General features: G+C 41.5%; 1 protein-coding gene across 2 annotated transcripts in view; it reads right to left on the reverse strand.

The window, feature by feature from the left end:
- Positions 1-1,464: 1,464 nt before the first annotated feature.
- The window catches only part of sema5a (sema domain, seven thrombospondin repeats (type 1 and type 1-like), transmembrane domain (TM) and short cytoplasmic domain, (semaphorin) 5A), a 333,948-nt gene continuing 319,435 nt past the window's right edge, over positions 1,465-15,977 (reverse strand). For both annotated transcript variants that reach the window (XM_068010212.1, XM_068010220.1), the window contains 6 exons: positions 15,509-15,727; positions 10,572-10,742; positions 9,368-9,523; positions 5,892-5,936; positions 5,557-5,768; positions 1,465-4,310 (listed from right to left, as the gene is read on the reverse strand). In XM_068010212.1, the coding sequence (XP_067866313.1) occupies positions 4,191-4,310; positions 5,557-5,768; positions 5,892-5,936; positions 9,368-9,523; positions 10,572-10,742; positions 15,509-15,727 (923 nt within the window). In that variant the 3' untranslated portion in view covers positions 1,465-4,190. The remainder of the gene's footprint in view (positions 4,311-5,556; positions 5,769-5,891; positions 5,937-9,367; positions 9,524-10,571; positions 10,743-15,508; positions 15,728-15,977) is intronic.

The raw sequence follows: 15,977 nt of genomic DNA on the forward strand, positions 1-15,977 counted from the left end.
TGTAACAATATTGAAGAAATTAGCTTCTAAAGTTTCTTAATAAAGTATGTCAATGGGGATGAAACTCCTATTCTCATTAAAAATAGAAACCCTGTTTTACTCCTCAGCTAACAAGTCATGAAATCGCAGGAATACATGACTCTGAAACATGGGGCTGGATTTTATCTGGTCCTTGGAGACAGGTTGGGAGGCAGAGGGGGCACACAAAATGGCGTGGAGTGGTGCCAGGCAGTGTGTCCGATGCTGTTCTGCCCCCATGCCACTTTGTCCATGGTGGGTACTGTGACGGTTGGGAAGTCCTCTGGGAGGCCAATTAAGCCACTCAATTTTAAGGGCCACTCCTGCCTCCGCTGGCATTTACAGGACGTCGGATGGGCCCTCCACCACCACATGGAGATACTGAGCGAGCTCTGGTGGAGGGGTAACCTCCTCTGGGGGCAATCCATGGCCCACGGAGGACCCCCTCTGTGGCGATTCAGCCCATGTTATTTCTGAGAATGTGATATCATTAGCAGGGCGATGTTAAGTACAGCTGAAGCAGGCATTCTTCCATCTTTCATTAAAAGAGGAATTTCACCTCCACTGTTATCAAATATTCCCCCTCAGAGTTCTGAAATTTTGAACTATTTCTCACAAAACAATTAAAATTAGAAATTTTCTTTTGCATCAAAACATACCACAGTGAGATAACTCTATGTTTTCTTGTTCACCTCTTTCACATGTATGAGGGCTTGAATTTCCTCTTTTAATTTAAAAAAGGTCCTGGTAAATGCCTGTTTCGCTTTGTAATTTATGACCCTCCAATGAAACTGAGAGAATTAATTATTTTGAAATATGCAAATATCACAGGTTGATTCAGATGAGGAAGGCCTTTCAGCATATTTTCCTCGCCTCAATCGCCATTCCTCAAAACACATTCTATCTGCTGACCACTCTCTATATAAAAGGATGCTATTGTCTTAAATATCATCTCCCCCCCATGACCACACCGCCCACCCCCAACCCCTCCCTACCAAATCTTGGACAGCATTTTCCCCACTGCCATTTTATTTCTGAAAGTGTGCGGCTGGATTTTACCAGCCCTTTAGAGCAGGCTGGGAGGTGGAAAGCTTGGTAATATGGCGGAGGAAGATGTCGGGAGGGAAGCCCGACGTCATCCTGCCACTACAGCAATTTACCAGCGTTGGGAACCTCAGCAGCATGGCTGCAATTGAGGCAATTAAATGCCCTACTAAGGGTCACTTCCCACCCCTGCTGGCATTATTCTGGCGTCAGGAGGGGCCTCCGTCACGTGGCAAGACCGCCAGGTAAACCCTGGTGACCTCTCAGTGGATTCCCAGGAGGAGGAATCCTCCTTTTAATGCCCACTCCACAGCCCACAGAGGCATGCCCCCTGGTGGCAATGGTCACCACCATGGCTAAGGCACCGCCGCTGGAATATGCCCCCCCCCCCAAAACCCCGATTACTGGGCCTGCCTGCCTGGCCCCAGATTGCTGAAAAAACACTTACCACGTCTTCGAGAGCACCTCAGTATGTAGGTGCCCTCTTCCTTGTCCTGTAGACTCAGCAGTAGCTGCTGAAGCTGCTGAGCTGCCAGCCCCCTGATTGGATCTGCAGCTCTGGCAGGCAGGCCACCAACCGCAATTGAACGGCAGTCCCGGCGATGGCCTGTTCATTGGCCACCGGTGGCAAAATGCCACCACAAGGTCCTGCCACCCTCCAGCGTGGGTTCGGCTCTCGCCTTCGGTCCTGGGAGTAGGACTTCTTCCCTGCTCAAGAAATTCAGCCCGTAGTTGTAAATTTACTTTTTCTATTGTTAACTATCTTAAATACCACAATTATGCTAATTCTTTCAAAATTTGACAAGACTTGATTTATCTAGTCCTACTCATCACTCATCTATCTAATGCAGGCATCAACCTTGTGTTCCTCTGCACTGCCTGCAGAGGCTGGATGGCCCACTTATCTTCTTTCAGCTCATCGGGATAGATTTTACAAATTAATGCTCCTTACCCAGTTTCATGAGAATGGAGGTACATATGGGGAAATTAAAGCATTGAAGTCATCTTTCCTTGCACAGTTTTCTGTCCTTAATGAAAAATTGTGCAGGTCACGCTAATCTTGATGGCCACTTCTAATATGTCTCCTATTGCACAAGTCTGCCAGGAGTGTTACTTTGTAGAATTTACTCCAATGTTAAAAGACATATAGGCTTTATACTATGCTGTTTAATGACACTGCACGAACCATGCCAATATAAAATGTCAAATTGAGGCTGCATTTAATGTAATAGAAAGCTCCAACATATGCAGAACACTTTCTTTCAAATACACTTCTATCAGACTGGAGCCACACCTTGAAGTCTTCAAGGACAGATAAAAAGGAAAACTACAAATCCTGCAAATGCATATGCCACTCAATCAGCATATAGACAAAAAGAATAGGTCAACATTCCAGGATATGACTTTTTTGTTATCTTAGAATGTGATTTTGTTCGTGGGTTTTTGCTTAAGGAGGAGGAAAAAAGGCATTCTCTCGATTTACACTAAAATAATGTATTGTATCTCCTTTTGCATTGCAGCATTTTTAAGGTGGAAAATATCAAAAATCATATTCGTTTTTGTAGCAATGGGAAAAATAAATACCAGAACTGTTTCAACTGCTGATCTGATCTGTACAATACTAAGCTTACATTTGCCCTTTCAAATTATGTCAAATATCTTGGGGTTTGATATCTGGTAGCATACTGCTTAATGCTTCCATATAAAATTTCTGTGTGAAATATTTTAACACATTTGTTAGCCCAGTTAAAATAAACACATTACAGATTGCACTAAACTAATGCACAAAGGAATCTGACGTGAATGCTTTAAGCAGCAGTGTGTTAATAGAAGAAATTAAACCTCTTTTGCTATCATTGCATTCACAAATAGTCAAGTATCCTATGTAGCAGATACTGATATCTTGATACCTTATGATGTTATTAAAAATAAATATTCATGTTTTAAATGAACTGAATCAAATATTTTCTCATGTTAGAAATTTGGCATAATACTGAATATAATGTAGCAGCATAAAACCCATAGAGCTGACAGAAGACTTATAAAACTCAACAATCAGGCAGAAAATGACTTTGCAACTATTGTAATACATCACATGCAGAAGACACTGGTTGTGAGAAGCCATCTGAATCTACAATGAACAAAGAAACTCAGCATACAAAGCAGGAATAGGATAAATTAATAGCCTACATACAGCAGAAGCTGCAAGAATTCACAGCAGATGGGCTCTGTACAAAAGCCACTTTTTTCAACATTGCAGTTATTAATGCTGTTGATGGGGGTGTTTGGGGGGGGGGAGGCAATTGACTTCCCTACTGAACTAAATATACGTAGTTGACCATCTGCATTATTCATATGTTGTCAGTTATTTACAGTTTTGTAAGTTGCACACTGAAAATATTTCATGATTGTTCTCAAACACTAAATTGGTCAATAAATGGTCAATAATTACACAGACAATAGGGATTGTGTAAAATGAAATAGCAACACAGGTGCATTTAAGATCCACTTTCTAAGTAGCTTGGAAAGATTATAAAAGAACAGACATGCTGATCTACAAGTTACAGCTGGCAGGGTCTTTGGAATGGCATGAAGTGGGCACAGTCAATACGGTTGAACATTCCTAACTTCATACAACAGAATGTTCAACAACCTCATGGGGGCAGCACCGAAACTCACTCAGCTACTTGTTCCATTTGTTCAGCTTGCTTCTCAATACTGCACTAATTACTTCTGAGCTCTGAGTTTCACTTTGCAGATGTTCACATTGTTATGTCATATAGAATAGGTCTGGTGAAAACACAAACACACACAATTCATTAAATGACGATCTTCTGTCCACAGGCACTGTTTGTGTTTCTTTACTCACTGTAAGATACACTTCTTTAATAGAAGGTAAATAGTCCTCAGTTCTACCACAGCAGAACAGAACAGCTGAATTCCAACTTGGCTGGAATTCATTTCTGGGTTTGATCATTTCAAATGTAGTCATTGATGTTTGTTTTCATTTTAGATGGGCAAAAGGCAGGAACGGATGTTGGTAGAAATTAGCACAGGCCTCTTCTCCATTTCAGACTCTAAAGAGGGACCTTTAGTCAGTAGACCAGTGTATTTAGCAATAGGCCACTCTAGTAGTCATCATATATATTTAGGTCTGTGAAATAGGTGTTGGAAAAAGACTTTGCATGAAGATGTGGGTTGAAGTACTTATTTCGTTCCTCAAGGATCAAATTGTTTTTGTTGAAGGCCTGGAAAATAAAGATATTACTTATTAATAATATCTTATAGATATAATTTTTACTATATTAACCATGCAATTTTTGGGGCTTTCAGCTTTAACTCCTAAAACTATTGCAGTGTTTATGACCAGAAATTAATTTTCCAGTCTTGGTGCTGAAGCAGATCTGGAGGGCAGCAACTGTTCCTCTCGCTGTAAACGCACATGAGGTTTTCTGGGTGAATGCTAATTACCTGTTCATGGCTAAGGCAATCTGGCAAATTTACTGCTAAAAGCAGGGCTGGTCCTACACATATCATACTGCAGTGTATTTCAAAATTCCATATTTTATGATCAGCTTAGTCTCCTGCACAATCCCTGTCCTCACCATCACCAACAACTGATAAATGCATTCTTCTGATCAAAATCTTGAACAGTAATCTAGCAAGAAAGATTGAGATCTCTTTCAGTGCTTCTGTAAATACTTCTAAAAGTACTTGTACAGGCTTAACTGCTCCTTTCATTTTTTTAATAAACACAGGCGAGATCATTTTCAACTTCACCACTGCGAGGTAATATGGCGGAGTAGAGCGGATCGCTTGCCATTGTGGAACTCGTCGAATTTTATCTCATTGATTTCAATAGGATGTAAACTGCATGAATTCTATAACAGGTAGGTGATCGGCTCCACCACATTACATCCAGGCTGTGAAGTAAAAGGTTACCACCATGGTACTATAAAGAATAAATTTAGACAGAAGCTGAACCAAGCTTCCTACAAGAGAAATTATGGGAGCTTTTGGTGCTGACATCAGGTTCTGCAAAAATGATTCGGCCAATTTCCAATCAAACAATTTGCATAATCCAGATGAAATTCCTATTTTAGTGAAAAAATATCTGTTTTGCTTCATAACTACTAATTCACCAATGAAGTCAAAAGAACATTGTTTTGGTCATGCAATTTCTGAAGTTGCAATTGGTTAGTGGTTTGTTAATTATTGAGAAAAATAAGCATTTTCCCAATTTTTGTTCAAGGTGGTTTTCACTCCTAAGAATTTGTTGACAAATCTACACACTCCATCCATTCTACCAAACATTTTACTGTTATCTTTTTTTAATTATTGTAATGACTTAATAAAAAAATGTCAACATGAGCTGGTAACTTCTACGGACTCTAAACTAATATTCCTTGCTTAGTTATGTGTCTGGTGTCACTACATTAAACTTCAGAAGACAGTAATAAATGAAATTTATGATTTGAAGTTGGAATGTCTCACCTTAATGGCTTCCACTGAATCATATTTATCAAGTTTATTGACATGGTTTGTGATGCTAGCATTGAGGGGAACTGCAGAAATTGGATGGATAACGGTGGCATCGTGGGACTGCCGTTGATATCGCTGGCAGTAGGTATATGCAAGTAATGTTAGGAGACAACCTAAGATAGAGCAGCTCAATCCCACTGCAATCATATGGAACATGTTGAATTCTGCAAAGAATTTTAGACAGTGAAATAAGCATTCATTAAGTAAAGTACGAACATATTTAAGAGTTTTCTCCAAATGCAGGATTAGGGAATCAACAAATACAGGATTACAGAATCAACACCTACCACCACATCTTCTTTCTCCTGAGCTGGACTTGGCAATATACACTTCTAAGGGAATAAATTTTAAAAATTAAATTGTTTTATTAATAAAAATACTCATTTGACAATTTAAATAAGGAAAATTAAGCTCTCTTGATGGACTATTGAGTTTATTCAATTGAGCCATAGGTCAGGAAGATTCAATCCCCAGTCTGTGTTCAGCTTGTTGATTCCAACCAGGCAGTGGTGGGGTGGAAAACTAATCTCAACACTCTAAGCTATGGAGTGGATTATTGGATAGGATCCCCATTCCTGCTTGCTATCCAATGACACCTACTAGAAAGAAAGAACTTGCTTTATATGGTGTCTTTCACAACCTCAGGATGTCAAAATGCATTACAGCCAATAAAGTACTTTTGAAGCGTAGTCATGTGTAATGTAGGGAAACATGGCAGCCAATCTGCACACAGCAAAATCCCTCAACCATCAATGAGATGACAACATTAATTCATTTTTAGTGATGTTTGTTATTAGCCAAGACACTGGGACAGCTTCCCTGCTCTTCTTAGGATACTGCCACTGGACCTTCTACATCCCCTACTAGAGGTTTGTACATGTGGTGGTTGGGAGAGGACAAGATTGGGCTTGGCTGTGGTAGGCTGCTCAACCACACAGTCTGTCAACACTAGATCAGAAGATGTGCACACATCAACAATAGCCATTTGGACTAGGTTTGTGAGGGTATCCAATTATGCAACATTATATCCCAACAAAAAATGAACACATACCCAGGAAGGGAGAAAATTGGTGGAGTAAAGCTGCTGAGATAATAAAACTATTCAAGGAACCCAAAATTAAGTAAACTTTATTTAACCTCTCCTATGGTTTTCATTCTTCAATGCATATTTACCGATAATTTGTAATTTTTTAAAAATTGCATTAGATAGACTAGCATAATTAATAATGTGCATACATTTCTTTGCAAAATATGAGTTACGACTGCATGAGATGTGACTTATTTTGTCATTATGCATTGATTTGTTGATATGTGGTTAAATAACTATATTTAATATTAGAAATACAGTGGAATTATGAATTGTAATTCAGCAACTGACGCAGAAAAATAATTGCTTATAAACAGGCTGGTTGAGCCACCAGTTGCCAAGCCACGATCAATCTGAGCTAAGTAAAGACATGCTTACACCAGGAATGTATCAGGTTTGAACAGATGAGGGTTCCACTGCAGTCACATGAGAGTGTTGATTTTCATGAACAGCAGCACTTTATGCAGTTAATTCCAGTGATTACAGAGATATCCCTGCTCTGCTAGTGGTTTCATTTGAATCTGTGTGGGTAACTTGACAGATTTAACTGGAGATGTTGTTATCGTATGTAGGCAACGAGAATGGCTGCCTGCTTCTCTTTCCTAATCATCATTGTGTGTAACTGCTTTTGTGTACGTTTTTTTCTCTCATTTCTTTGTTACTTTTCTCCTCTGGCTTTCAAACTAAATGTCATTCCCTAGCTGAGATGGAAGGAATACTAACAGGCTTCCTATTCCCAGGTTTCTGCCCCTACTCTTTTTTTGTGAATATAAAACCCTCATGTTTCTCCTTTTTGATCTCACTCAGCCATGCATTAGTTGCAAACATAAGGGTGGGCAGGCTATATTGTATTTGTCAAGTATTTCAGCTGCATATACTGCATGCATACTACTCATAAAATGGCCAGTGCAGAACTACTTGCATTCTGATATCCGCACAATGGAACTTTCGTACGCCTGGAGTAAAATTATCCACACAACAAAATGTGTATTTGTGCATACTGCATTATAGTTCTGCTTGTAGTACACTACACAGACGATCCTTTCCTAACTGCTCTTAACACAAGTCAGTGGCCTGGGGAGGGCTCTAAATTTCTTTGTCAGCTCTGATGTGCAGTGACACTTGGCCACTTCTCTCAACATTAAATTTGCAATCCTTTTTTGTAGATGATTTGCCTGGCCAGTAGAACAAAGAACAAAGAAAATTACAGCACAGGAACAGGCCCTTCGGCCCTCCAAGCCTACGCCGATCCAAATCCTCTATCTAAACCTGTCGCCTATTTTCGAAGTGTCTGTATCTCTTTACTTCCTGCTCATTCATGTATCTGTCTAGATACATCTTAAAAGACGCTATCGTGCCTGCGTCTACCACCTCCGCTGGTAATGCGTTCCATGCACCCACCACCCTCTGCGTAAAGAACTTTCCACGCATATCCCCCCTAAACTTTTCCCCTTTCACTTTGAACTCGTGTCCCCTTGTAATTGAATCCCCCACTCTGGGAAAAAGCTTCTTGCTATACACCCTGTCTATACCTCTCATGATTTTGTACACCTCAATCAGGTCCCCCCTCAACCTCCGTCTTTCTAATGAAAATAATCCTAATCTACTCAACCTCTCTTCATAGCTAGCGCCCTCCATACCAGGCAACATCCTGGTGAACCTCCTCTGCACCCTCTCCAAAGCATCCACATCCTTTTGGTAATGTGGCGACCAGAACTGCACGCAGTATTCCAAATGTGGCCGAACCAAAGTCTTATACAACTGTAACATGACCTGCTAACTCTTGTACTCAATACCCCGTCCGATGAAGGAAAGCATGCCGTATGCCTTCTTGACCACTCTATTGACCTGCGTTGCCACCTTCAGGGAACAATGGACCTGAACACCCAAATCTCTCTGTACATCAATTTTCCCCAGGACTTTTCCATTTACTGTATAGTTCACTCTTGAATTGGATCTTCCAAAATGCATCACCTCGCATTTGCCCTGATTGAACTCCATCCGCCATTTCTCTGCCCAACTCTCCAGTCTATCTATATTCTGCTGTATTCTCTGACAGTCCCCTTCACTATCTGCTACTCCACCAATCTTAGTGTCGTCTGCAAACTTGCTAATCAGACCACCTATGCTTTCCTCCAAATCATTTATGTATATCACAAACAACAGTGGTCCCAGCACGGATCCCTGCGGAACACCACTGGTCACACGTCTCCATTTTGAGAAACTCCCTTCCACTGCTACTCTCTGTCTCCTGTTGCCCAGCCAGTTCTTTATCCATCTAGCTCGTACACCTTGGACCCCATGCGCCTTCACTTTCTCCATCAGCCTACCATGGGGAACCTTATCAAACGCCTTACTGAAGTCCATGTATTGAAGATTCTAAATGTTCCCATTTCTGTCTAAATAATTATGTTGTGAAAATTAAACAATCTTCTAGAATAATTGTTAGCTGTGCATTCTGAAATTGTATATTGACTTCAATGTAAAGGAAAATCGATGGGTGTATAATAAGGGGTCTGTTTTGCGTCCTTGCTGAAGTTGAATTCACCACTCAAATTTTAAAACAGTTGAGATGGATATGATTATTCAATGTTAACAGACAAGGCATGCCCATAATGAATTATGAGTTGTTTTTGCAGTAATCCCCTATCGGTCCCATTCAGCCAACAAACTTACCAGGAATGAAATTGGAGTCATAAACACAGGCTCGGCTCTCACTGCTATTCTCAGAGCACTGGTAACCAACAGGAAATAAAATTTTACAGTGACGAGTACGATGTTGTGAACCTGAGACCTCACACTCTGACCACCCAGACCACTCTGACCAGCTATCTGTATGGGAAAAAAGTAAGTGGTAAGCATTCTCTCAGGACAAACATCTGTCTTTGAATATTCAATAATTAATCATCATTTGATTATTGGAATTGTGAAATATTTGCCTTCAAGCATTTGCAGGTACCTTGCCTTTTTACTTTTGAACAAAGTAGGGACAACTGGATGGCATAATATGCTTTCATCAGTAAGTAAGAACCCTCATTCTGACAACACACTTCTAGCCATGAACTTACTTCCCTAGTTTGGCTGCTTCTGTCAAATTGATCTCTGTGTTGGCTGTTTGGTTCTGAAATGAAATTATTTTGGATATTCCCAACTAATTTCCCAGTGACCAGCTGGTCAATCTGAGAGACATCAGGCTAAGTACTGCAATTGGAAAGCTATCCTAAATTTCCCAATACATTATAATTCAATCCCACTGTTACTACTCAGTCACAGTTTCTGCGACACCATACTTATTAATCTGGCTTCAAAACCAATGACTTGAGTTGTAACAGTAGAAGAGCATAATAGAATCAGAATGGTTACAGCACAGAAGGAGGCCATTCAGCCCCTTGTGTCCATGCTGGCTCTCTAGAAAAGAGCAACTCATCTAGTCCCACTCCCCTGCCTTTTCCCTGTCGCCCTGCAAATGTTTTTGCTTCAGATAATTATTCAATTCTCTTTTGAAAGCCATGATTGAACTTAGTTTTTGTTGACAGTCAGGCAGATTAAAACAACAAATTGTTAGAACATTTTCAACTGGTATAGGAAAATGTTCTAACAGCAGATTGGCACTTAACATGAATGTAATTTGGTGCTCTTCCACCCTGCAGGAAAAACATACAAACAAGCAAGCCATGAGTGAAACACAAAAGGAAATTTTTCATATTTCTCTAAATGTATTTCATGACAATCATCATCACAAATTTGCAGGAAACTCATTTTTGTAAATGATTTATGACCAGAAGAATGTGTTAAGGCTGCAAGGGAATTTCAGTGCCAAACTGAGCAGTTAAAGGCCTGACATTTATTTCTGCTGAGGTCTTTATTCTGTCCCCCATACCTGGACAGGGTTGTGTGTTACACAATGCTTCTTCAGTGTGCAGACCCAGACAGATGTCTCCACCATATGCAGGTGGAGGATTGCTGCAGGAACGTGTCCTCATGTAATGTCCACCTCCACAGGTGACAGAGCACTTCGACCAGGAAGACCAACAGGACCAACCACCATCCACTGAAAATGAGAGCAAATAATAAAATACTGGGCACTTTTCAAAATGTTTCTTGTGCACTGATTATACATCCCCAACTAGGTTACTGCTTATTCTGGCCTTCAATTCTCAAACAAAATATCCAGAGGTTAACAAAATACTCTCTGCTTGGCACTATTTACATTTTTTTTTAACTCATTCGCAGCATTTATTACCCATCCCTAATTGCCCTTGAGAAGGTGATGGCAAGCCACCATCTTGAATACAACTGAGTGGCTTGGTAGGTCATTTCAAAGGGTAGGTAAGAGGTAGGGCTGGAGTCATGTGTAGGCCAGACCAGGTAAGGACATCAGATTTCTTTTGATGAAGGACATTCGTGAACCACATAGGTTTTTATGACAATCCAGTAGTATCATGGTCACCATTAATGACATTAGGGACTGGATTTTGTGACGGAGGTGAAGACCCGCCACTGGGGCTGAAGCAGGAGCTGACCCCACTCCAGTGGGTGACAGGACCCTGGGGCGACATTTTGCCAGCGATGGCCAATTAACAGGCCGCTGCCAGTGCCACCTTCCAATTGAGGATAGTGACCCGCTCCTAGAGGTACTGGCCAAAATATGGGCCAGCAGACAGCACCATCGCTACCGGTGGCTACTGCTGAGGCTGCAACACTAGGGAGAGGACATCTCAACAGCAAAACACCCCTGAAGGGGACATTGGTTTTTTGTGAGAAAGCCAGGGTCAGGTAGGCAGGCCCCAGCGATCAGGGGGTGGAGGTGGTGTGTTGGTGGTGGTGGTGCACTGGGAGCAGCATGGAGTGCCCCTTAAGGAAGGCTCCCCCAAGAACCTGCTGGGTGGCCACCAGGGCTTACCTGGTGGTCTTCCCACGCAGCAGTGGGCCCTCCCGACACTGGCAAAATGCCTGCGGGAGCAGCAAGTGGCCCTTAATTGGGCCCATAAGTGGCTCAATTTGCTGCCTGGGGGCGGCTGCGCTGCTGAGGTGCCCACCACTGGCAATATGCCATGACGGCGAGAAGACATGGGCTCACCTCCTGATGCCTTCCCCCACCAAATTGCCAGTACTCCCACCTCCCAGCCTGACCCCAATGGGCTGGGAAAATTCAGCCCTAGCTTTTTATTCCAGACTTTATTTAATTAGCTAACTTTAAATTTCCCAGCTGCCTTGGTGGGATTTAAACTTATATCTTCAGAACATTTGTCCAGGCCTCTGGATTACTAGACCAGTAACATAACCACTATACTTCCGTACCCACACATACACATATTTGAATGTTTTTGAATTACTTTTCACTTGAAAAAAAACATTATTTTTAACCAAAGCCAAAGCACATGAATCCCCATAAGGATTATTGTTTTATTTGTGTAAGAGTTCTGCTGTTAGAGGCAAGCCGATTCTGATTGTAATATAAATGTGGCAGCACCAGTGCCTTCCACTGCATGGAGACTCAGTTAAGATCTGAGTTTACCCTGCGCACTAGAGGTGAGAAAAAAATGGTGACAGGAAACTACCACAGATAATGCCAATAGATATGGATCAGATGTCCTACATTTTTCAGAACACCTTTTCACGCCAGCAGTGCAATTCTGCTCTGGAGACCTGTAAAGATCTTTCTCCAACTTTAAAGGAATTTACTCCCCAAAAATCTAAAATCACAACTGCACATGCACAAGTCTAAGTTACTTTAAAGTTGTGATCACAACATCCGAAGAACCAGTGTTCTTGGTAAATGTAAATGTAAATGGGGCAAAGCACAAAATGCCAACAGTCTTAACACACTGCAGAAGAAACTCCATAATATAAACAAAGCATAATGTGCTCCTTTAATACAAGGAGACATTGGGCTGGATTTTACCAGCCCCACAACGTCGGGGGTCACGGCGGTGAGGGCCAGAAAATGCCTCCGGGACAGGCCCACCACGGGCCTCGACGCTGGGAAGCCCCGCTCCATTTTACTGGCGGCGGTGAGGCCTTGTGGTCGACCCCACCGCCACCGCCACATGGCAACGGAGACTTAATTTAAATACGTAAATAAATTTTAATGAATGACTAATGACTTACCTTGCATCGGTGGCTGTCCCACTGGTTGCCGGAACTCCCGCGTCTTTGGATCTCCATTCAGAGATCCGAGGCATAACACTGGTGGGGAGAGGGGGGGAGTGAAGTTCTCAGGACGGGGCAGGGGGGTTGGGGAGCCAGGGAAACTCTTCCTATTGGTTGCGGGGATGATGGTGGGGGGGAAAGTTCAAGATATTTTTTTTTTTTAGAGATACAGCACTGAAACAGGCCCTTCGGCCCACCGAGTCTGTGCCGACCATCAACCACCCATTTATACTAATCCTACACTAATCCCATATTCCTACCAAACATCCCCACCTGTCCCTATATTTCCCTACCACCTACCTATACTAGTGACAATTTATAATGGCCAATTTACCTACCAACCTGCAAGTCTTTTGGCTTGTGGGAGGAAACCGGAGCACCCGGAGAAAACCCACGCAGACACAGGGAGAACTTGCAAACTCCACACAGGCAGTACCCAGAATCGAACCCGGGTCCCTGGCGCTGTGAGGCTGCAGTGCTAACCACTGCGCCACTATATGAGAAAACTTTTTTGGGGGCAAGAGAGCAATTTGCATATTGCTTACTAATTGCGGGGTGTGGGAGAGGGGATTACAAGTGCAACTCAAAGTTTACTTTTTTTCTGACAGCGGGACCTTTAAAAATGTAATTCTCACTGAAGGGCTTGAAGCCCTTTTAAAAATGGCACTGGCGCATGCGTGGTGGTGCCATACGCCGTTGCTGGGGACGAAGTGCCCATCCCGTCATCGGGGGCAGGCGTTCTGCCCCCTCCACATAAATGAACCGCTGCGCTAAATATTGCGGCGGCTCAGCAGTGCACATCTTGTGCATGCGCCAAGTGTTTTTGAAGCAAGTTCAGCCCATTCAGTGGGATGGACAAGGGTTGCAATAGAGCAACAAAGATTTAAAAGCAGCAAAAATGCACAAAAAAGAAACAATAAAGGATCAGAAGTAGAGGGATAAAGGCATTGCTAACTCTTATCAAATGGGAGGAAGATGTTTTGTCTCAGCAAATCTGGAAAATGACTCATTCTTGCTTGCCAACATTTAGATATTTTCCATTTTATCTACATATTATATAGAGTTATAATCCTTTTACCCAGAATACCACAAATTGGTACCTAAACAAAGTAGTGACCCATTTGTATGCATACGTAAATCAGATACACTAAAAAAGTTCTTTCTCCACCAGTGTTTTGCTGCAATGCCAGGCTGTAGCCTAAAGAAACTCATTCCACAGATTTTGCATTTTCTCAAACACTAACCAACTGCGCCAACATTGAAGCTCTCAGTAGAGCAGAATTTGGGGGCTGCAAAATTATTTTTATGTTGCTTTTTTTTCTCTTAAATTACTGGTAATTTTTCAATTCTTCCTGTGGAGCGGGAGGTGGTATCTATTTGTATTTTCTTCACAGATTGCCTGGCAGATCCAGAATACCATCTGAATCAACACTGTAAATAAATCAGCAATATAAACAAAAACTGAAGATTAAGTGACATCTGGGATGCAGTTTACACAAACCTGAATAATAGCTTGTGCTGATGAAAGAGATCATGTTGAACAAGTACAACTCCTAAGTTCTCTGATGGCTTATGGTAAAACTCAGCAATACAGTTCATAGAGGTCTGAAGTTCGACCTCGATCTTCAATCGAAGATTGAATTAAATTTTGTTCCATTCTATTACAGTGCCTTACAAAAAACAAACACATGGAGATTGCTTTTATCGTTCATTACTGCAACTGGCAACCCATTAAGTTCCACTTTATTACTCTTTGTTTCACGCCAATTCAACGAGTCTTTAACATCTGTCACTGAAGGAAGTACTGTAACAATAAGTTTCTCTTATAAACAGACTTCACTAGGTAGGAACACATCTCTTGGATTTGAGATAAAACAGCTTAGAATAGCTAGCTAACTTTGGACCATTTTAAAGCAAGGGAGAAGTTACAGATACCACAGTCGTCAATCAAACTATTCATAAACAAATTGTTTCCCTTCTTTTTTTAATTTGTTCATGGGATGTCGGCGTCACTGGCTAGGACAGCATTTGCACAAAGTAAAGAAACCTTTGCTGCATAAAAGTAGATATGGCAGGTTAATTTATATTTTTTATAAGGACAATGAGTCAGCCAATAAATATTACTGCCTTTGCAACTTGTACGAGCTTCCTTGTCTTCTACAAAGGGCTCCTCAATGACCCCAAAACCATATGCTATTGGATTTATTAATTGTTTCAATAATAGGCAATACACTGACGAATGTGATAATAAATCTATTTTTGTATAACATGAACACTAGTAGTTCAGTTGATTGTGTGCTGGATTAGGGCCAAACAGCCTGGGTTTGAATCCCAATTGGGCTCACTTAGCCCTCATCCTTCTAAAGTCGATTAAAATGAGTATAATATTGGAACAGTGTTTGTCACACTCTCTCAAGTACTGTCTTACGATATTCCTGACTGTCAGAAATAGAATGAAAGATCAACATCAATTTATACTAACATCTGGTGGTGCCAAGATACATATGTTTCTTTTCCTCACACTCCCTCCTCTCTCCATTTATAATGTGCAAGAAGGAAGGATCTTTATTATATACTGGTAAGACTAGAAATGTTGAGTTTATTTACAAGCAGCAACTGTACTCTGTCTGATTGCAACACAGTTCAAAATCCTAACTTCTGTACCTGGACAAGGCATGATATTACACTCCTGATATTCCAGTGATTGCCCTAGACAGGGAAGCCCTCCATTCCTTGGCTCAGGATTATTGCACATTCGTTTACGACTTCGAATTCCCCGGCTGCAGTCTCTACTACACTGTGTCCATGGTAGCCAGGCAGACCAAGCACCGTTGACTGTGTAAGCAGAGAATCTCCCATATCGTAAGATACTTCCAGAAAACCCTATAGGAAACAACGGGAAAAAGTCAAGGAACTGAAGTCCTAAATTCAGAAATAAAAAGAAAAACTGCTTACCAATGGGGAAAAAAGCATGACGGAGGAACTAATATTTTGTTAAGCCAACGATATAAAAACCTTTTTTATTCATCAGATAAAATGTCCCAACTAATAAGTTTCCAATTACAGGATGGTATATACTTCCCAACATATGGAACTCCGTATGGAGTTCTGAGGCGAGACACTGGTGGTGAGG

This window comes from Heterodontus francisci, chromosome 2 (assembly GCF_036365525.1).
Source record: "Heterodontus francisci isolate sHetFra1 chromosome 2, sHetFra1.hap1, whole genome shotgun sequence".
Taxonomy (NCBI): Eukaryota; Metazoa; Chordata; class Chondrichthyes; order Heterodontiformes; family Heterodontidae; genus Heterodontus; species Heterodontus francisci.